General features: G+C 35.6%; 2 protein-coding genes across 3 annotated transcripts in view; both read right to left on the bottom strand.

Moving 5' to 3' along the window:
- The window catches only part of LOC123671121 (tyrosine-protein kinase hopscotch), a 55,621-nt gene that overhangs the window by 28,102 nt on the left and 3,478 nt on the right, over window positions 1-24,041 (bottom strand). The window contains exons 3-6 of one of the 2 annotated variants that reach the window (XM_045604812.1): window positions 22,622-22,875; window positions 22,306-22,425; window positions 22,091-22,251; window positions 21,897-22,028 (exon numbers count right to left, since the gene is read on the bottom strand). In XM_045604812.1, coding sequence (XP_045460768.1) covers window positions 21,897-22,028; window positions 22,091-22,251; window positions 22,306-22,425; window positions 22,622-22,875 — 667 coding nt within the window. Of the gene's footprint in view, window positions 1-21,896; window positions 22,029-22,090; window positions 22,426-22,621; window positions 22,876-24,041 lie in introns of both variants that reach the window. The other variant, XM_045604811.1, reaches the window with a different exon arrangement.
- On the bottom strand, window positions 1,101-16,349 carry LOC123671120. Its single transcript, XM_045604810.1, has 5 exons — window positions 15,879-16,349; window positions 11,308-12,687; window positions 8,903-9,184; window positions 3,148-3,255; window positions 1,101-3,101 (listed from the first exon to the last, which is right to left on the bottom strand). Exons 1-5 carry the CDS (start codon window positions 16,321-16,323, stop codon window positions 1,234-1,236), a joined length of 4,083 nt encoding a protein of 1,360 aa, XP_045460766.1. The 5' UTR covers window positions 16,324-16,349; the 3' UTR covers window positions 1,101-1,233.

The raw sequence follows: 24,041 nt of genomic DNA, 5'->3' as shown, positions 1-24,041 counted from the left end.
CTGTATTTTTTACGTTCAATACGAGTCAAACATAAATTAGTACGAACAAAATTCGAGTTAATTCGCACTGGTGCAGCCAGTCGAATACGCTATAAAGTATTGTAATTTTTTATGACAACAGCTATCAATTTTACGAAAAAACTGCTGACAAGTGCTGTCATACAGTTTTTCCATCTAGAAACCATTTGTAATTCAAAATTGAGCATTTGTGTTTGTGATTTTGTATGTAGATCTCCATTGATTATTAGTGTATTTTCGCTACACCAAAAAGCATGGTTATGTTGAGGTAGGCCCATTGTGCACGACCTCTCGAGTCTACTCTATCGAACATCAAATCAGAGGGAAAACAAAATAAATATGTACGCGCCAGAACCTGCTCCAACAGGCTCAATAGGCTTCTGAATATGAATGGATTTTTTCTTTTCTCGCTTGCTGCTTCATCCGCTCAATCAATTGGATGTAGAATTTGCTACGCAATACTTGCTATGTTCTTCTCAATTTGTTTTTTTTATCGAATTTTTGTAAAATATACGTAGATGAGGTATGTTTTTTTTCTAAAGTGTTCTTTGATGGGGAAGTTTCACCGCCGTTTTTTTAAAGGATGTTCTATTCTTCTCCTATGCAGAAATATTCGTAAAAAGTTTTGGTGTTGTAGAAACGACGAGTGGTATTCACTCATTGTTTTGGAATAGTTATTTATAATACAAGTGCAGAAGGCATTGATATTCTTCCACGAGTTCAAAATTCAAAAACGAGCCACGAAGTGGCGAGTTTTGGAATGAACGAGTGGTAGAATGAGCCTTCTGTACGAGTATTATACATTATTTTCTCTAATTCATTGCATTTTCATTGAAATTAATGAAATATTTCCATAAATATAATTTAGTGATTTTTGCATTGAAAAATGTTGGTTGGCAGAACTGATTTCTTTGAGGCAATTTGATGAATTGATAGATAAAGCCGTAGCGGAATGTTCGGAGTGCCAACATAGAATAATAAAATATAACCATGAAAACTGTGCGTTTCTGATATATTCTCGCACGATTTTGTTCTACAAGATGTGGAAGAATGAACGGAATAACCACAGAATTAGAGAAAATAATTTTCATGTTTTTTTTTACTGTTTTAATACGTTTTGCTCACTTCTCATTCCAACACTACTGATTACACAATAATGAAAGTATGTTAGGAACATAAAAAAATAATTTTAATTCACTACAATGAACTTCCTACTCAAAACCTGCGATTCCTTTTGTAAGTTCTCCTTTTAATTGTAAAAAACGTGAAATAAATGGCCAAGCACAACGTAACTAATACAATACAACTAGAAATAATTACAATTAAGGCCACAAGAACGTTTCTTTCAGTTTTTAACCACCCAAACAAAGGTTTAGTCAGTTGATCTTCCATGAGATTGGTATACAGGTTCGGAGCTTTCATCACTAAGATTTTTTCATAATTCGTGGTCCAAGAAAATCCCAAGTCTTTCTGCTCCACAACACATTTCCAATCGCCTGTATAGTTCCGTCCCAAATGTCGAATATTATACATGTTAGCAATAGCTAATGTGACAATACCGTAATTTTTGTAAAGCGTTTCATTTACCAACAATTTCAAGCTCAAATCTGAATACACGTATCCTAGTACAACAGTTTTGCAATTCAAGCTGAATTTTCTCGAAGCTCGCGTGATGTAAGTATAATAATTTGGAATAACAGCTAACGACACAATCCTTATTATCATCTGCTTCTTATTCATCCTGTACAACAAACATACGTAGAGACCAGAATCTGTTGGTTTAGCATTCGTTAAGAAAATTTCACCATCGACCAGAGAAAAATGATCTTCTTCTTTATTGACTAGCATTCCGTTCAATGTCCATTCGTAACGTGATTTTGGAGATTCTTTCATGACGTGCTTGATTATTTTTTTGTTATTTGGTATTTTGATGTCGCTGTTTTCTTCAATCGTGAAACTGAAGAAGTTGGTTCTCAAGTCGTGTCTTATTTTATCGATTGTCTTTGGACTGATGTCCCCGCATTCAAAGTCGTTGCATTTTCCAGTGGACATAGGGGCTCCAATACATAATTTTCCTTTTATGTTCGGCCGGGGATTGGTGCAAGATCTGGTTTTGAAACCGTCACCTCCACCGCATGGCACTGAACACGTCCAATCCGACCAGGGAGACCATCCACCATCTCTAGGTGGCCCATCCAGATCTAAAATCTCACAATTTGCACTCCAGATCACTAAACCGTTATCGACGCCAAGTGTGAAATAATATATTAAGATTGGCTGCGTCTGTGGAGCACTGTATTCGAATATAACGCTACTATTACTATTTTTGAAGACTTGAAAGCTGGTTTCGTTGAAATTGATCCTAAAATTGGTCCAATTGTTGTCATTGAATAGTAGTTCCTCCATTTGTGCTACAAGCAAAACCGTATGTTGAGAATTCTTATATTTATATAATCCGATTTTATTTTGGATTTGGTTCAATTCAAGCAACAGATAATCCCCAGTGTGTATCAAATTATACAATGGAACCCAGACGGTACCACCGCCACGTATATTTAAAGAAAAATTGGTGGGAACGGTATAAAAATCAATATCGTTTTCTTTCCAAACGCCAACTGGGAAAACCTTGAGTACGTTGTTAACCGATGTGAACTCAGTATGACATTCGTCACATTTGAAATAAACCCCGATATATTGTTCACTCAACGTTGAAAACGAAACGTAGGTAGGATCGAAAGATTCGATGAGATTGGTATGTTTCCATTCGAAGAGAGAATGAGGTACACCCTTGTAACCCAACATGATTTCTTCTTGACGTATCTGTAACCAGAATTCGGTCCAAGTTCCTGAAGCGATCAAATGGGGCATGGTTTTGGATTTCATCAAATTTCCATTGTAGAATAGATTGATTTTTTGATTTCCTTCAGCGCCAATTTCCAGTCGAATACTTTCTGTGCCATTTTTAGGTGTTACCACTACACTAATGCCGTCGATTTTTTCAGGATTCCATCGTTTCAAAGCGAATTGGAGGCCTCCATGTGTTCCTCTTTCTTTCCACTGAGGTAGAATATAAATCCTACGACCTATAATTTCTGTGATTACGATTATGAGGTGAATATGAACTACGACCTTCATTTTTTCCCATTAATATAATAATACATTCTTCTGGTTTATCACAATCTTTAACCAGGCAACTTTCTTGAGGAACAGAAGGATCAATAGTATAACACCAACTTCCTGAAGAATTAAGAAACTTAATACATATTATAAAATAAAAGCTCTAAAGATTCGAGAGGGTTCATATAGGTTCATCCTACGTATAAGGTGTAGTAAAGAGAAATCTATTATTTTTGCATGAAAAACAAGGTTTTTATTAGCATAGTTAGAATGATTTAGGTCAAATATGTGCCGTTTTGTTCGTTAACTTGTTGCCATTTTGAAAGTTAAGCCCTCGTCCCTATCGACAAAACATTGAGATTGTGGATTTCCACAAGCCTCTGTTGAAGCGAATTTTTCACCAACAAAATTGTTCGCAATGGTCAGGAACAGGTAATAATCACTTTATGCCAGGTCCGGACTATAAGGCTGGCGAGTCACTGTCGATGTGTGTAGCCTGGTAGTGTCCTAACGGAACACAATTCCCCTCCTATTGGCCAAAGCTGGCCGCTTCTGGAAGATCCCTCAGCTTCCCTCAGACTGCCCAATTATTGACAGTACAGTTCCGAGTTAACAGTTGTGCCGTAAGAGAATAGCAGGAGATAATTTCTGCCAATACCACCAAAGTCTCAGCAAAACCTTCCTGACCGTCAATCCTATCTTGGTCTTCGTTTCCGCCAGCTCACCGCGTTTCGACCACGACCGTTTTTGATTGACGTTGTCGTAAGTAATCCACTTCTCGTCATCATTCACCAACTGCTTCACAAATGGGTCGGTTTTGTTGTGATTCTGCAGCGATTCGTAGATGGAAATTCGGTCCATGAGGTTTTTTGTTTTAACTCGTATGATAACCATAGATCGAGCTTCTTCTTGAGACCAGTCTCATACAAATGGTTCCAAACGGTTTTTTCTGCGAATTTAGCTTTTGGGCAATCGAAACAGTGCTTACACGAAGGTGGGACTCGGCATTGTCCATGATTTTATAGACATTTTCGACAATTGGCTTTTCACGGTGTAGTGCATCTATGACATCGAAATTACCGAAATGGAATCGACGAAACCAAAATTACTAGTGATTGGCTGTTACAGTATCAGGACCTAAAACACTATAGGCACATTTAGCCTCCTGAATTCTATTTTCGCCTTTATCGAAAACAAAAACAGTAAAATATAACGTGTTTTCTCTGAACTGAGTGTACTAATCACAAAACTTTCAAAAAGTTTTAGTAGTACGAAATTTCATCTTTCTAACACCATCTAGTGGAACCCGATCGGACTTATACAGCGCGAGATACAGATAACTAAAGCCATCTATTGGAAAAATAATGGATTTCTTTTTACTACGCCTAATAAAGGGTGTTTTTTTTTCGAGGTATATAACTTTAAGTTGGCATTACTGTTCAAGATGGCGACCGATTTAACAGCTGTCCTGTGATTTATTCTCAGTTTGGTTTGGCAATACATCATGAATAGACTCACGCCTGAACAACGCTTGCAAATAGTGCAATTTTATTTCGAAAATAATGGTTCTCTGTGCGGAATACGTATCGCGCACTACGTCCAATTTATCGTCGACAAAATCGTCCGTCAGAGCAGTTAATTCGATAAACCATGGAACGTTTTCACACCACGTTTACTCTTATTGATAACTCGCATCCCCAGAGACGCCGTACAGAAGAAGCTATTGCTGCTGTAGAGCGTAGCATTGAGGAAGACCCGAATGAGTCTATCCGCCATCGAGCACAGGAATTGGATCTGTGTCCATCCACTTTATGGAATATTTTGCGGAAGGATCTACCAAGATCCTTCCGCAAAATCTAATCTAAACAAAATTCGCTTATGAAAATCGGCAACAACGGCAATCTCATTTTGGGCCCTCGACGAATCTACGCCTTACTTGATGATCGTTTGGCTTCAATTCTTGCACGAGTTGAATTTTGTAAGTAATCAAGTAAGGCGTAGATTCGTCGAATGGGCCCAAAATGAGATTGCCGTTGTTCCCGATTTTCATGAGCGAATTTTGTTTAGCGATGAAGCGCACTTCTGGTTGAATGGCTACGTTAACAAACAAAACTGCCGCATTTGGAATGAAGCTGATCCTCAAGTGTATGTCGAAACACCGTTACATCCAGAAAAACTGACTGTTTGGTGCGCTTTATGGGCAGATGGAATCATTGGTCCGTACTTCTTCAAAAACGATGATGGGCAGAACGTTACAGTCAATGGTGATCGGTATAGAGCCATGATTACTAACTTTTTCATTCCTGAATTGAACAACCATGATGTCCAGGAGCTGTGGTTCCAACCAGACGGCGCAACACGTCACACAGCTCGTGCCACATCCGATTTATTGAAAGACACATTTGGTGACCGCCTAATTTCACGTTTTGGATCTGTGAATTGGCCTTCAAGATCTTGTGATTTAACACCGCTAGACTACTTTCTGTGGGGCTATGTAAAGTCATTGGTCTATGCGGATAAGCCACAAACCCTTGACCATTTGGAAGACAACATTCGCCGTGTTATTGCCGATATACGGCCACAAATGTTGGAAAAAGTCATCGAAAATTGGACGTCCAGATTGGACTACATCCCAGCCAGCCGTGGCGGTCATATGCCAGAAATTATATTTAAAATGTAATGCCACAAGATTATCTTGCGGATAAATAAAATTAATGTCAATCGAATAATCCATCGTTGTTTTATTGCAATTTAAAGTTCTATAGCTCTAAAAAAACACCCATTACAAGGAATGGGAACAAAGGATGAAGTTTGCCTAGAACGAAAGCTTCATGGTCAGTGGACGAAAGCTGGCTACTCTCTCACTCGACTCGACCAAAAATGTTGTCTCACTCAAGTAGAACCTGACAAATGCCAAAAATAATTCTAGTCTGAACGAGGTAATTCGCTGAATTTCGGATCATGTAAGGGGTTGTCCATTAATCACGTGAGGCTTGAAAGGGGGGGGAGGGGTTTGATAAAAATCACGAAAATATCACAAGGGGGAGGAGGGGTGTAGTAAGATATCACGTGTATTTATTTTTTCGTCAAACGCGCGATTTTTAAACAAATATTAAGCGGCACGGCGCGGCGTGTAGTGACCTTGACTACATTAAATATATTCATGTACTAGTACAATACATGTTTTTCCTATGATTACACTCTTCGTTTATTATTATTGTTATGGAAATCAAGAAAAACTTGCAACCTGGTGTAGACATTTTTATTATGGTCCTTAATTTCAGAATAAAATAAGATTATAGTTTATACCTGTATTTAAATTAAGATAATATTCAGAAAATTTCAAGATTCGTTGTAGGTACTAAAAATACACGTGATGTTGAGAAGGGGTAGGGGGGGTGGTCTTAAACCTCACTACGTATCACCAATGGGGGAGGGGGGGTTAAAAAATGCTAAAAAAAGATCACGTGATTAATGGACAACCCCTAACCGAATTAAACAGGCAGCTTAATTATAGTTCATTTTTTTAGCAACAAGACCATAAGTTTGAGCTTTTCATTAGGTTTTCCTAGAAGGCTAGAAGGAAAAAATTCGTCAATTTTTTATTCATATATGCTTTTGTTGTTGAAACATTATGAGAGCAATTATGGCAAGCTTGGCAAGACAAGAAAACATTTGAAGCTTGTGAAACCGTTTACTAAGCCAAATAAGAACGCATTCGAAAATTGATATCGGATTCGATTTTCAAATTTAAGAGCTGAAACCTCTCAAAAACTAATTTGGAGCAGTGTAAAAAAAATTATACAGGGTGAGTCTTTGACTTGTACATATATTTTAACCCAAGATTCCTGAGGTCAAAAGAAACACTTTTTTCCTTTACCATTTTTTCCGATTCGGCCCGGTTAAAAAGATACAGGCTGTTGAAAATCGTTAAAAAAATGTGATTTTCGGCTATATCTCGGAAATGGTTGTATCGAAGGAAATGATTTTTGAAATATAGCTTTTTTTTGATGTGATACATCTTCTCCGAACACCAGATTCCATACACATTCTTCTGTTTCTTTGTTATGAACATAACATACCATAAAAATACCAGAAATTCGAAGAAACCAACTCTTAATAGTAATTTGAACGTTCATTGAAGAATATTTGGCTAATTTGAAAAATAAAAGTATTCTTCATATTTTCTCGTACAAAGCGCCGTTTTCGAATAACTTGATCTTAAAAAAAAAATTATCTGTGAAATTCAAAAAATTGGGTACTTTGGCTGAATGCAACTCTGTTCTATTGTGGAAAAAAAACCACAGAAATGAATATTTACTATGAAGTCATGTCTCAGATTTAAGAATTGAAGTACTAGCCAACTTAGTTTGAAAATGAAGTTATTTGAATAAGCTCACCTCAACTCCTCGATTTGATTAAAAATCACTGAGCTTTGGCACAGCTCTGATAATAAGAAGATACTTCACTAAAATCAACATTCTTTTTGAAAAGTCCAGATTATTCATAAAACCCATGTTTAAAAAAGTTTTCACAAAATAGTCCCATTATAATGACAACAATCAATATCCCACTAAAGACTGCTGCTATCGAACAATACTGTATTCTTCTTCGGCTCATTCAAACTCACATCGAAACATACCACTAGGACTAGGTACATACTAGACAAATTTTCATGTGATTGAGATTGAATACTTTTATTCTTTTGCTATTCCATAAATTCATCCTAAGAGCTTATGATTGACATACTTCCAAGAGGGCCATAATTGTTTTAATGTGAAAACAAATTAGGTGAGTTGAAAGAAACCAAATATTCTATTGTGGATATTTACATTGAATACTTCTCATTTATTTTCAATGCCAAAATCAAGATGAATTAAGTAGTAAAGTTGGCTATAATGTAGGTACACATTAACAACAAATTTGATTACAAGTGGAGTCTAACATTTTCTATTGATTACAGAGCCAGAATATTTTCCATATTTCCATATTTTCATACTGATGGTTTCAAAAATATTGATGCATTTCAATATTTTTATGAGATAGATGGAACAAATCAAATGCTTCATTTCATAACAAATATCTTATAACAATAACAGTGTAAACTGTAAATGAAAATTTTAGGTTAGAACATAGATTATTCGAACCGAACTGCTGTGTTTATATTTGGCATCACTCGAAATTTGAAATTCAAACTTAAAACCACAGATTACTATAGTCTGTGTTAGATCTTTCATAGATGAATATTATTTATTTGAGATTTTAAGGTTAATTCTTGCACGAAAAATAAACAACGATATCATATAAATGAAATATAATGAATGAATGGATATGAGTATCAGAGCTAATATGGGTGGTAGCGAGCTCAATTCGTTATAATTATCGAAAATGAAATAGAAATCAAGAGAAGAATATTTAATCTTTAGCGTCAACGAAATTCGAATAACTCATTTATTTGATTATAAACACTACTTTGTTCAACAAATGGAATGTTAAACGTGAGTTTATGATGGTTTTTCTAATTTAGTAGCTTATTTCCAAGGTTCAAGAGGTATATCTTATGCTTGAGAAAACTTCAGTGTTCCGGTTTTCAGGGGTGAATTAGCTCATTTTGAAAATTTAAAATGGCTATATCTTTTTAACAGGGCCGAATCGGAAAAAATGGTAAAGGAAAAAAGTGTTTCTTTTGACCTCAAGAACCTTCGGTTAAAATATATGTACAAGTCAAAGACTCACCCTGTATATGAAAAAAATACTTTCATACAACCTATTGGGTTCCTTGAGGGATTTCTACAAAAGTTGTTGGCATCTTCCAGTTTCATATCAGCAAATAATTTATCATTCATGTAACTCATATCATGTAAGTGAGTAGAATTGATGGAATACCAAGGTTCGCAATATCTAAGACTTCTTGATATGTTCAAAGCTCCAGTATAATCATTACCAGTACCTGCCATTCTACATTGTTGGGATTTGCATTTCCTTATTCGGCAATATTTCTTAAGAACAGTTTTTTCAGGCAACAATGAAAGTATATAACAATAAGTACCTGGAGAGTAACAAAATATAATAATCTACCATAAGTAAATATTGAAAATATCAGATTTGGGAAAAAGTAATTTCGTATTTTTCAATCCAATTCAAGTCACATATTCTGTTCGATAAGTTGTTGCCAACAGAATTCAATTTCATCTTGCTCACAGGCACACAGAAAAATTAAATAGACGAATATACCTATACCTGGTGAGTCTTTCACTAAATCAACTGAATTTTTGATTGTGGTAAATTTCATTATTACCCAAAAGTTGCTTTTGAATATTGACTATAAAATAACTTTTGAATATAAACTCCCACATGGTTTAATTAGATTTCATTCTCAAAATAATATTTTGTTATAACATCATATTCAAATACTATACAATGATAGGTAGACGTCAAGCATCACTATTTTTGGTACTATCTTAATTTTTTTGGTCATATCATTGTATCTACAACTCTAACGCTCCATCATTTCTGCGGCAGATGGCAATGCAGTGTCCTAGACGGTTCCTGGTAAGTGATTTTTATTAGACCAATTGAAAAGTCCCCAGTCTGATGCACGTATGGCGGTGCTAGTAATAAATCCATATGATTTTTAATTAGTACCAACCTTCGAATGATACGTGTCAAAATTTGACAGCAGTCTGACCATTAATTTGTGAGATATTGCGTTGTGAATATAGCAACTTTTGTTATTTGAAAAAAGGTGAAAAAAAAAAGGATTTCGTGTGCTGATAAAATATTGCTTATTAAAGGGAAAAAATACAGTTGAAGCAAAATCTTGGCTTGATGAAGAGTTTTCGGGGTCTGCTCCAGGAAAATCAACCATCATTGACGAATCCCCAAGCTAAGGGCTGAGTATGATTGGTATGCTAAGTTTAAACGTGGTGAAATGAGCTCCAAAGACGGCGAACGCAGTGAACGCCCAAAAAAAGCTGTCACCGACGAAAAAATCAAAGAAGTTCACAAAATAATTTTGAATTACCTTAAAGTGAAGTTGATCGAGATAGCAGACATTGTGAAGATATCATCTGAACGTGTACCTCATATCATTCACGAATATTTGTACTCATATGAGAAAGATGTGTGCAAAATGAGGACCGCGCGAGCTTACAATCGATCAAAAGCAACAACGAGTTAATGATTCTGAGCAGTGTTCGAAGCTGTTTGAGTGCAATAAACCTGAATTTTTACGTCGATATGTGACAATGGATGAAACATGGCTCCATCATTTCATTCCTGAGTCCAATCGACAGTCAGCTGAGTGGACTGCAGACGATGAACCGAACCAAAACGAGGAAAACACAACAGTCAGCTGGCAAGGTTATGGTATCAATATTCTGGGATGCGCAAGGTATACTATTCTTTGATTACCTCCAAAAGGGCCAGACCATCAACAGCGAATATTCTATAGCGTAATTGGATCTTTTAAAGGGTGAAATCGTTAAAAAACGGCCCCATTTGAAGAAAAAAAGGTGCTGTTTCATCAAGACAATGCGCCTTGTCTCAAATCAATGAAAACAATGGCAAAATTGCATGACTTGTGCTTCGAATAGCTTCAGCATCCACCGTATTCGCCAGATCTGGCTCTCAGCCACTTTTTCCTGTTCTCAGACCTCAGAATAATGTTCGCTAGAAAGAAATTTAGCGCCAATGAAAAAGTAATCGCCGAAACTGAGGCCTATTTTTAAGCGAAAGACAAATTCTACTACAAAAATGGTATCGAAACGTCGTAAGATCGCTATAATCGCTGTATCGCCCTCGAAGGCATCTATGTTGGAATAATAAAACCTAATTTTGCAAAATTTTTGGCCTATTACAGTGTGGGATATGATGTTATCGAAACAAACACAATCAACTTTTATATTAAGATCATCCTGCTATCAACAGAGAATTGTGTAGGTTTAATTATTTTTGAGTCTGGAATTCATCAAGTCTTTTTTCAAACAAATTAAACCTTATTTCTTTGATGACCTGGCTCCATTACCAAAAGCACTTGAATACAGTTGGTTTTTTGTGGTACTTACCGCTTGAAATCGCTTATATTTGAAAAAAAAAAGGACTCGAAATACGAAATTACTCTTTCACCAACCCGATATTTTGAAAGCGTAAACGAATAGCCATATTGTATACCTTCAAAATGCTTTCCTGGATCTCTGCAATAAGACAACTCAGATAAGAAACCATTTCCTTCGAAGGATTTACGTTCAAACTCTGGTACCAAAGTTTTGGCAGACCATGGTAAACAAGGAAATCCATCATGCGTCACATCTTGCTTTCCAATGTAATTGAGTTCTTGTGAATTCATGGAACATTCAGGTAAAAAGGCAGGTGGTGGTTTTGAAACTTCAGGAGGAAAGCAAAAAAAAGTCCAGTGCGCAACTGAATTATCTGAGCAGACTGAATACCATCTCATCTTTCTAAATACGTTATGCTTAATGTCTATAACGAGATGGGCTACGCCATTTTTCGTCCAATGAATTTGAAACGAGTCACCAAAAAATGATAAGACGTATTCCTGCCAGTTCCAATAATCAAGTACATCTGTCAACACCACTTCTTTGAGTGTCACAGACGGTGAGTTTTTATGTTCTTTATGAATCACCCTTGTGTATCCATCGTCAGCTTTGAAATTAATCACAATGTTTGGGTACTCTGTTACTGGGGTAGACACACATAAAATTTTGGCGGAACGGACTGCTCTGATATGCAGAGATAATTCTCTACCAATTGAAGACTCGCGTAGGGGCCAAAACTGTTGGAATAGATGCCCAGTAGTCGTGTGAACGTCACACTCGAAATCATCCAAACAAAATGGAAAGGTCCAGAGAATATTAGTTCCTTGAGCAGCGTAGTAGAAAAATTTATCCAGTTTGAAACCCATTAAATTATTTTTGGTCTTATACTCCGCCAAAAATATGGGTTTTGTAATGCCAATTTTATTCAAAGTGATGTACCCTCTATGCCATGTAAGAGAAAAATAGGTGTATCGTTCTGAGGTTAATATTCCCCTTGTATTTTCCTTTTCTATTTCATCTTTATTGTTAACTGTAAGAGCGCTATATTTATTACTGATGAAAATTTCAATAGATGTTCCTAAATCTATCATTTCTTCTTTTCCTGCAGGCAAAGCTACAACTGATAACACAAGTCTCGCTTCCGCTTCCAAATACTGGTCAGAACTCCATAGCTTGATACCAAAATTCAAATTATCCAATGTATCATTGAAATCAGTGAAATGCATATAGGTCTTGTGATTTTTTGTGAAGACCACGCAAACTGGTTCATCACACAATGGCACGTCACAATAATCTTTCTCTATAGTATTGCTCTCTTCATTTTCTACAAAACACCACGGACCGGCAAGATCTCCATCTGGATTCCTACATTTTTTTCCAGCTTTTGAAAGGTCATTATCTGGGAAGAAAACCTTTTCGAACTTATCTCGTTTAATCAAGTGACCATCTTGTTGAACATTTTTCCGATCTTTGTTCCATTTTAAGCAATTCCGATCTGAGGAACGTAATTGTGAAAAAGCAGATATTAATAAGATCAATATTTTCAATGCGAATAGTGAATAATTCTCCATTGAGCAGACATACTCCAATGAGTATGATTGATTTTATAAAAAAAATTGAGATATTTCTTTGGAACCAAAATGTGAATTGAAGAATACGCTCTATTAGTGTGACGTCACACACCGCCATTTTTGGTTCTCCTGTCAGTGTTCGGAATCCAAACAAATAAATTGCCATTCAAATTAGTAAGTAGTTAGTGTCGTTGAAGGAATTGGCTTATTTTCATAAATAAGAGTATTTGAGGAACGATTTCAGTATTAATTGATAGACAGAAGGAACGAGGTTAATACCAGTAAGTTTGAATCCTGTATCATTCCCCAGATTTTGTAAAAAGGCCGGGTTTATTAGTTGAACTTCAAGTAAGAACTTACTGGCATAAATCTCGTTCCTTCTGTCTATCAGTTAATAGTAAAATCATTCCTTAAATAATCTTATTAATCAAAATAAGTCAATTTCTTCAACGAAAACGTACTACAGTAGAACTCCAATTATCCGAACTCCGACTATCCGAATCGTCGATTATCCGAATCACAAAAAAGCCGCGAAGCCAGTGTTTGCGCGTCAAGTCTTGACTTGACTTGTCTTAACAAGTTAAGACAAGTTCCGGCACATTGCAGTCACGGCGCACCTGTCATTGTTTGTTTTGATTAGCCAGTGTGCTATTGACCTTGCTCGAGGACGCTACTCTTTCGCTACGGCTTACTTTTGTTTGTGCGTGTACAATACTGTATTGTTTTTATACCATGGCTTCGAAAAGAAAACGTGTTGTGCTATCGTTAGCGGACAAACTGAAAATTATAGAGCAACTCGATAAAGGTGTAACGGGTAAGAAGTTGTCTGAGATTTATGGTGTTGGACAAGCAACAATTTCTGACATTAAAAACAGTAAGTCAACACTTTTAAACTTTGTTTCGGTGCTTGAAAATGGAGATGGAAGTTCCTCCAGGAAAACAATGAAGACAGCAACCAACAAAAATTTGGAAGATGCTGTGTTTAAATGGTTTTTGCAGCAACGTTCTATGGGAAATCCGATTTCAGGTCCAATCCTTTGTGAAAAAGCCAAAATCTTAGCGGAAAAGCTTGGTTATTCATCTTTTAAGGCTAGTAACGGCTGGCTAAGGAATTTTAAATTCAGGCATGGTGTACGCGAGTTAGATTTGGCTGGTGAGAAGCTTTCAGCAGACTCTGCAGCAGCTGAAAATTTTATTGAAAAATTTAAAACTGCATCAGAATCCTATGATCCAGAGTTTGTTTATAATGCCGATGAAACTGGCCTTGTTTGGAAAGCATTACCAAAAACCACTTTGGCTTCTAAAAGGGAATCTAGTGCCCCTGGACATAAGGTCAGTAAAGAACGTGTTACAGTGCTTAACTGTGCCAACTCCACTGGAAATCATAAACTGCCACTTTTTTTGATAGGAAAATCAAGAAATCCAAGAGCATTTAAAAACGTAAAAATACTTCCACTCTTCTACAAAAGTCAACCCAAGGCCTGGATGACTGCAGCTTTGTTTACCGAATGGTATGATGAAGTGTTTATTCCTGAAGTGAAAAAGCACCAAAAATCGGTGGGAAAAGAAGGCAGTAAGGTGCTTTTAATTGTTGATAACGCACCCACTCATCCTACAGCAGAACTGTTGGAAAGAGAGAATGGGCAGTTTAAAACGACGTTTTTGCCTCCCAATGTTACAAGTTTGCTGCAACCCATGGACCAGTCTGTTATTGAAACAATGAAGCGCCATTACAGAAGGCAACTGCTGAGAAAACTGCTGATCGAAGGTGCTGAAGATGAAGAATTGGTTTTGGCAAATCATAGCAAAATAAATTTAAAGGACTGCTGTTACATTGTAGCGGAAGCTTGGAGTTTGGTTACGCCAGTGACGCTAAGACGTGCGTGGAATAAACTGAAAGGCCTACCGTCTGAGAAGAACAAAAAAAAAGAATCTGAAGAATATGAGAAACAAGAATATGGAGAGGATGATGATGATGAAGATGCGTTGTCACTAGAGGAAATAAGAAAAATGATTGTTAAAATTCCTGGCTGTACAGAAGTAAGTGCTGAAGATGTAGGAGAGTGGATGGCTTGTGACACGTCTGACCCTGGTTTTCAAATTCTCAATGACGATGAAATTGTTGTAAGTGTGAGAGAAGATGTTGAAGTGGAAGTGGAAGAAGAACTTTCTGCTGATGTTGAAGTAGACGCTGGACCATCAGCTAGTGAAGCATTTGCCGGTCTCGAGACTGCTTTGAAGTGGATGGAGCGTCAGCCCGAGTGTGACCACTTGCAACTGCTCACCGTCAAGCGAATGCGTGACCTGGCTGCCCGAAAACGGTTGAAGACCGCAAAACAGCTTACATTGACGGAGATGTTTAAAAAACAATGATTTTTATTTCTAAACTTGTACATAAGTACATTTTATTTATATTTAAAACATGTGAAAATTTCATGTTTCTTTCATTTAATTCAATAATAAAAAAATAGTGCAATATCAAAACGTAGCTTTTATTCTCTCCAATGGCAATTTTTTTAAAAAAAATCCGATTATCCGAATATTTGATTATCCGAATGGGCCCCGGTCCCCATTACTTCGGATAATTGGAGTTCTACTGTAATTTGAATGACAATTTGTTTGTTTGGATTCCGAACACTGACAGGAGAACTAAAATGGCGGTGTGTGACGTCATCACTAATAGAGCGTATTACCGTCAATATTTCGACCATGTGTTATATGACACTTTTTAATGAACAACACATGTAGAGTCTCGCCTTGAAGTTATGGACTTTTTAAATTAGTACATATATCCAAATCTCAACCAAATCACGGACATATTTAGTATCTCTAGTTTTTTCCAAATGGATGATATCTGATTAACAATTAACTGATGAAATATTCCTGTCACTCAACTTATCATTATTATTATAAAATCGTAAAGGTTTAATGTTTGATAATTCCTATGAATATGGAATATGATAATATAGATTCTATGACTAGGTAGAAGGTAGACTTAAAGATAGAAGATGAGCAAAAATTGATTGGTCAAAATGAAGAGTGAAAACCAATGGGAGATGAAAATATGTTAAAAAAAAACCCTTAGTATGAGTATGAGCAGAAATCATTTCAGTACCTGAAATTGTTTTCTTGTGCTCTCCAGCATACTCCATACCAGGACCAGTTAACCTGCATTGGGAAAAAGAGCACAGAGGTACAGCGCAAGTTTCATTTATCAAGTCTTCATTCAATGAATAACACCAAGGACCCTTGGGATCTAAGTTCGGATTTCTACAATAATTTTTTGCCGACTCCTTTGAAGCTTCTGGAAAATCATCATCTGTTATATTGTCCATAACGTGATGGGGAAAATTTGTATTCCATGCTTGACATCTAACAAGAGATTCTGTTTTCGAATTATATCCAAGATACTCTATTCCAAAATGGGATAATTTGCACGTATTGGTATCAGTCAAATTTCCTGGTGGTGCATCTATTGCCACTGTACAACGAAATAATTCGAAATATGATAATAAAAAAAAAAGCTTCATCACCATGATAATGACATTTATATCACTCATAGATACATTTTGTTCATAGAAGATTAATTAAAGATTTGATGATAAAAAACAAATAGCTTACAATTCATTGGGCCGTATTCATAAAACTGAAGAATATCCTTGTAAGTATGAGGGCCAGTTGCACCATTTGCCTAAATATTGATTAAAAATTTAAACGTTGATTACTCTATGATTTCTCAAGAGAAATCAGAAATTAATCAATGTTTAAATTTTAATCAATGTTTAGGCAAATGGTCCAACTGTCCCTGAAGTATAAGGTTTTGAATTGAAGAAAAAGGTAAGAGAATAAGCATTTCCTTTTTTTTCGTATTCATAATGATAACCTTATACTTGCAAGAATATCCTCCAAGAATAAGTAAATGGTTGTTGGCATGTTGGCTTGTGACTGTGCCACGGCAGGTGTCAACATGTTTTCGACGGTATTTCTTTCTCATCGGTGTTATTTGAGTACAGTACTTCGATCAGAGAAAATGAATTCGTCAAGCAGCGACAGTGAATGTACAGAAAAAGATAATGCTACAACCGAACTGCAGTTCATAGCAGATGAAATTGCCAATGCCCCCGTGATACTGGAAAAATCCCAAATACCAAAAATAAAAGCTGGAAAGGATGAGACTATTAAAAATATTACCAGGAAGTACGAGGTGACATTTCGTAAAGCACTGGATGCGAAAGGCTGTTTAAAGAAAATAAACAATATGAAAGGAAAGTTGAAAAAAAAATCTGTTAGCAAGCCATTGCACATTTTCCTCTTGAAACCGATATATGTAATTCTTTGTAATCACGAACAGGTGTTGATAAACGCTCTTTGTAGTGTTTAATCTCTCTCAGTTCCACAATATCTGCCATCGCTACAACTGATCACTATACGACAGAGTCTGCTACTGACCACACTCGAAATTATTGAAGGATATCCTTTTCATTTAGAGTAAAAGGTAACGTTTATGAATAACCAAATACTTCTTGTGAAGGATATGCTCATACTCTATAACTATAAGGTTTTACTCGGAATATTATGAATGCGAGCTGAAGGATTTCCTTTATATTCTGCAAGTATAAGCATAACCTTTTTTTTATGAATACGGCCAATCTTCATCATTCTTTTATTATAATATTCAGCATGCCAAAAAAGTAACGTAACTCGTCAATAATTCTTGTACGAAGAATTATTGAGGAAAATCCTCGCACGGAATCGACGGAACCAAATTACTCGTGAATGGCTCTTACAGTATCAGAACCAAAAACACTATTGACTTTTTAGCCTCCTGGATTCCATTTTCGCCTCCATCGAAAACAAAAACTGTAAAATATAACGTGTTTTCTCTGAACTGAGTCAACTAATCACAAAACTTTCAAATAGTTTTAGTAGTACGAAATTTCATCTTTCTAACGCCATCTAGTGGAACCCGATCGGACTTATACAGCGCGAGATACAGATAACTAAACCCATCTATTGGAAAAACAATGGATTTTTTATTACTAGGCCTAATATAAGGGATGGGAACAAAGGATGAAGTTTGCCTAGAACGCCAGCTTCATGTAGCCCGGGCGCCAGTAACAGATATACATGACCAAGTTCCTCTCCAACGGTAATTAGTAGAATGCATCAGGTAATAGTAATAAAAAGCCTCGAGAACGTCAGCTACGACTCGGCTGGGGGAGGGAGCGGCGGCAGCCCCCCAAACACGAAGAGAAAAAAAATACATTCAGTCATTTCCTCCCAACTGAAAATTTGTCAAATTGTAGCTAACCCAATATCTAGACGAAAAAATACAATCAGCTGGCTATAGCATAATGTATTATACGTCAGTTGGTGCCCCAAACATGAAAAAAAATTATATTTTCAATGATTTTCTCTCATACAAAAATTTACCGGATGATAGTTTATATGTAACTATGGATAAATATATATGTCAGCTGGCTGTATCTTGGTGGAAAAACCGTCAGCTGATACTTTGAAAGTTATTACGTAGAAGTTAAGCGGATGCATCTATTGCCCATTTAAATGCATCAGCTGGATCAAGTTTCCCTCGACTTACTGCTAGCTGATTTTTTTATTTATCACAGCAGTATATTAACAATCAGCTGAAAAATTTTCATGTGGGAGGAAATGACGTATCTTTAATTATTCTCATTATTTCTAAAGATCGAAGCATCACACGCCACTGTTACATAGAAAATAGTTTGAGAGGAAATCATTGAAAATATAATTTTTTTTCATGTTTGAGGCACCAGCTGACGTATAATACACTATGCTATAGCCAGCTGATTGTATTTTTTCGTCTAGATATTGGGTTAGCTACAATTTGACAAATTTTCAGTTGGGAGGAAATGACTGAATTTATTTTTTTTTTCTTCGTGTTTGGGGGGCTGTCGCCACTCTCTCCCCCAGCCGAGTCGTAGCTGACGTTCACGAGGTTTTTTATTACTATTATCTGATGCATCTCACCAAGTATTTCTTGAGAAGAAATAATCAACCAAAGGACCCCGCACGTTTAGTATGGGAAATGGCTTTCCGTGAATTTGGCTGAATTTTTGATATGTTGTAGTTCTTGATGAACTGATCAGAAAAGTCCTTAGCCACAAAGCTCAAAAATGGACAGTTTTCGAGATATGGAGCTTTGAAAATGGATTTTTTGCAATTTTCGGGGTTTTTGCTCATCAATCGGGGGGCTCTCATTTCTGGTTTTGATGATAATTTTCTATACACTACTCCACATAGGCTATGAAATGAGATACAAAATCCAAGATCTTCCATACATCTTTTCATGCCACAAGATGACGCCAGAATAATTCACATAACTGAGAAACGACATATTGTGAGATTTTTTTAAGAGAGACCATAATAACTGAATCCTCATATATCTGATGTCAAATAATATCAAATATGTTAGCCGAAATGTTCATAACCAGGCATCGCGAGCTGTAATGGGGGAAAATCATAATCATATATCCTCAGGGATAACAATTGTGATCACTATCGATGTCATTTACATATTATATGTGATTTGTTTCTCACAAATCTCGATAATCTGACAATGGGGTGCCATGACATTTTCCTCAGAATGTCTCGAAATTGATGATAGCATCTCACAGACAAACGAATCCGTGAAAATGTCTGCAGTTTTGATACAATATAGTACTATACGGGTAGAATATAGAAGTCCAAGTGTTGGAAGGTAACTATGAATGGAACTTCCGATATTAACCCACGAATTCTTGAAAATATTTTTTTTTTCTATGAACTTTTTTTGTTTATTATCATTATTGTTATTATTATTATGAATGTTACTCTCATTATTATATTGTTTTTGATTGATCTACTCATTAATTTTGCCAATGATCATATTATTAGATAGTATTCATTCGTATGTGTGAAGTTCAAAAAGTTCATAGAAAAAAAAAATATTTTCAAGAATTCGTGGGTTAATATCGGAAGTTCCATTCATAGTTAGCTTCCAACACTTGGACTTCTATATTCTACCCGTATAGTACTATATTGTATCAAAACTGCAGACATTTTCACGGATTCGTTTGTCTGTGAGATGTTATCATCAATTTCGAGACATTCTGAGGAAAATGTCATGGCACCCCATTGTCAGATTATCGAGATTTGTGAGAAACAAATCACATATAATATGTAAATGACATCAATAGTGATCACAATTGTTATCCCTGAGGATATATGATTATGATTTTCCCATTTTCCCCCATTACAGCTCGAGGTGCCTGGTTATGAACATTTCGGCTAACATATTTGATATTATTGGACATCAGATATATGAGGATTCAGTTATTATGGTCTCTCTTAAAAAAATCTCACAATATGTCGTTTCTCGGTCATGTGAATTATTCTGGCGTCATCTTGTGGCATGAAAAGATTTATGGAAAATTTTGGATTTTGTATCTCATTTCATAGCCAATGTGAAGCAGTGTATAAAAAATTATCGATGGCGGTGCCTAATATAACCAAGGAAGATCATTTCTCAGTCGGGTTCTGGCCGCCAAACATCCAAATTCCATCAAAACCAGAAATGAGAGCTCCCCGATTGATGAGCAAAAACCCCGAAAATTGCAAAAAATCCATTTTCAAAGCTCTATATCTCGAAAACTGTCCATTTTTGAGCTTTGTGGCTAAAGACTTTTCTGATCAGTTCAACAAGAACTACAACATATCAAAAATTCAGCCAAATTCACGGAAAGCCATTTCCCATACTAAACGTGCGGGGTCCTTTGCACCTGGCTCCCGGACTAATGGTCAATGGACGAAAGCAGGTCAAGTTAATACTCTCTCACTCGACTCGACCCCCAGCCGAGTCGTAGCTGACGTTCACGAGGTTTTTTATTACTATTATCTGATGCATCTCACCAAGTATCTCTCGAGAAGAAATAATCAACCAAATTTGCACCTGGCTCCTGGACTAATGGTCAATGGACGAAAGCAGGTCAAGTTAATACTCTCATGTTGTCTCACTCAAGTAGAACTGAGGAAATTGACAGGTTTACTCACGGGATACATTGTTCTATGAATCATCATCTGCAGAAGGTTCTAGATGCTAATGCCAATAAGCCACTGGAAGAGCCGAACACTTGCTTCGTTATTGCGAAGCTATCTACATGAAAAGGGTACAATTCCTCGACTAATGGTTCTCAAGACCGAAACACCTAGGAAGGTAGTGGAGTTTATTGGAACTTTGCTGACTGGTGAACAGTGTCTACCACACATTACCACAATTGATCTTTAGATCAATGTGTTAGCAATATATCACTCATATATGAATTTTGTTCATAGAAGATTAATTAAAGATTAGCATACAATTCATTTTCATCATTCTTTTATTCTAATATTCAGCGTGCCAAAAAAGTAACGTAACTCGTCAATAATTCTTATACAAAGAATTATCAAGGAAAATCCTCGCACCCGTCGATTTTTAACTTCATAAGCAATTTATTGTATGCTTTTTTTAATTTGATATTTCTCACCCCTTGATTTTTTCCAATGGGAATATATGGATTGTGAATTGTGATACATCAATTGGAAGGTAATTTGATTACCTATTCACAGATGTGGCTAAAAGTAGAATTGGTTTCTGTTTTTATAAGAAATGATAGATTGTTGGTGTAAGGATCAAATAGCATTAAATTATGATTATTATGATTTCTTTTAATGCTAATTATTGCAGAGTTGATTTGAATTTTTATGGAATTATTTTTAGGAAAATACACCTGTCTAGTCTAGCCCAGAGGATGAATTGACAGAATTAATTTCCTACTATTTGATCCTTACTTCGCCGGTCTATCATTTCATTTCTGATATAATTTTTGAATCAACACTTCAGAATTTCTGTTTCTAAGTGCGCAATAAGTAAATCATATATATTTCAAAAGCCTGTGAAGCATTACAATGATTTATAAAAACCCTGTACTATGTTAATATGTATTGGTACCAAAATGATATCATCTAGACTACATAAAAAAATTCATCTTCAAAATAGTTTTGCAGCTTAACAACTTTTATATACCATGAAATTTATTTGATTGGAATTTGTGGTTAAATATACGGAACAACTTACGTTTGTAGACTTGAAGGTCATTACAGTCGATGCAAATAGGAATCTTTGGAATGAGTACTGATAGAGATGATGCATCAGCAAGGGCACTTCCTGATAGGTTTTCCTTGTGACACAATAGAAGAGGAGATTTATCTGAAATCACAATCAGTGTTGAGCTTTTTTTATTTTATGTGAAATCTCAAAAATTCCCTCACCATATTCTGAGGGCGGTAGGCATTCTTGCAGAAAAATAGGCCCATTTGGATTATTGTAAGCAGAGATCAATTGATGTATATTTTTGTACCTTGTTAAATCATCATTGAATATGTATTCATCTTTGCTAATTTTTTCTAATTTAAATGTTTTTGGTTTTGAGCTACGACAAAATGTTTCTTTAGAAGAAGCATTATCATTGTCTTTAGATATTAACCTATTTTTTATACAGACATCAATGAAATATTGGTTATACTTTGTTTCACTTTCTCGGATAATGAAACATCCTGGTCTATTAGATCGTTTCTCTTCCAATTTTGCATAAGAAAATTCTCCCCTAAAAAGTACTTCTATTTTAGTATTTTCATGTATCTGAATTAGGGAGAATAAATAGCAGAAATATAATCAAGTGTCAAAGAAAATAATAATAAGTATATTGTTTGCAATCAGCTACTGCACTAACTACTTAACAATGAGTATCTTCCTTAACAAGCAAGATACATTTCTCAAGTTATAATAAAATAAGCACTCACCCTACAGGTCCATGGCACTTCATTATATACAGTTTCTGTAGAGATGGAGTAGGAGCATCTTTACAAATATTAAAAGTCCACTTACACGAGAGTCTATAATAACCATCTAAGAGACTTATGAAAGACCACATACTCGGAAGTGCGTTAAACTTCAAATAAAATGGAATACCATTTGTCCTACTTATTTCTACTGTACCATCAATCCTGATTGAAACATAGGCCATGTCTTCAATAGTACCAATCAATTGCCATTTCTGAAACAAAAACACTCAATTATATTAATTATTTTATGAAATATGAAAAATGAGAAAAGCTCTTAATCACTTTTCAAGTAATAAGAGCTCAATGAAATGTGAATGGAATAAACCATAATTATAATGCTTTCCCATTGATTGTTACACAGAAATGTAAAATTCCAGGCACAGTCTAGACAGATTTTCACCTGACGTCTTATCTACTACTCGGTTAGTATCTTCAAAGGTAATTCGACACTCAATGTTGAAATCCAGCGTCGAGTTACAATCTACAACCTAAAAACTTCTGAAGATGCTAACTGTAGTTGGTTAATCAATTAAAAATATTTTCCTTTGCAAGAATTAAGATACCATCTTTATTCATAGTTATGTTTATTGGCATTTTCTTGGCTCATAAAATAATATATAATAGTATCTATTCATTTAACTCTACAGTATTTTGGAGTTTTGTAATGTAATATGTTATCTAAATTATTGTTTTATTGGTTTGCAGAGCTGTTTTCTGTATCACAAATTTGACAGATAATAGATAAGTGTGACAATAGAGTTCGTATTACCAACATATAATAATGAAGTAGAGAGACAGAGAGAGAGAAACTAAATTTATTGATCTTGCAATCAAATGGCTACCAACCTCAGTATTCCAACCAGTTATATACAGTTTTATATTACATATTCAATTAGAAATTATTAGAAAATATAAAAAATAACTATTAATTCAGTGATTTTATGAGTTTGAAAAGTGGCAAATATGGCAGCTTTGCCTTTGGTGCGGATGCTCTATTGTAGTGGTATATCAATGGCTCCATTATGTTGATATTATTTTGGATTGTGATGAATTTTTTGCATTCTTTCAAGTATTGGTTCTATTTCCGTAGTCTGATATAAAAACTGATTTGATGGGTTATCTCAGTTTTGTAATTTTTCCTGAGCAAATTCTTTCTGCTACTTCAATTGTATTCAGAGTTGTTTTTGTTGAATTTAAGAATATTATATGTTCATAGTCCAATAAAGGTCTGCATATAATTTTGTGTATCGTACTAGCTGCTAGTGCTGATTCCCATGTTTTTATAGATAAGAGATCTAAAATGCCCAGCTCGTGTAATAGCTTTTTTCTTTTGGAGTTTGAAGTGTGCTCTGAAGTTCAACTTGTTGTCAATCTTTAC

Source organism: Harmonia axyridis, chromosome 1 (genome assembly GCF_914767665.1).
Source record: "Harmonia axyridis chromosome 1, icHarAxyr1.1, whole genome shotgun sequence".
Lineage (NCBI taxonomy): Eukaryota > Metazoa > Arthropoda > Insecta > Coleoptera > Coccinellidae > Harmonia > Harmonia axyridis.
This window is presented reverse-complemented; position numbering and strand designations above follow the sequence as displayed.

Excerpts from the sequence above, each read along its gene's own strand:
- LOC123671120 (XM_045604810.1), bottom strand. The coding sequence starts at position 16,323 with ATGAGTGATATAAATGTCATTATCATGGTGATGAAGCTTTTTTTTTTA. Across the intron at positions 3,256-8,902 it reads TCCCTCAAGGAACCCAATAG|GAAGTTGGTGTTATACTATT; the intron begins GTTGTATGAAAG and ends TTAATTCTTCAG. Across the intron at positions 3,102-3,147 it reads ATTAATGGGAAAAAATGAAG|GTCGTAGGATTTATATTCTA; the intron begins GTCGTAGTTCAT and ends CAGAAATTATAG.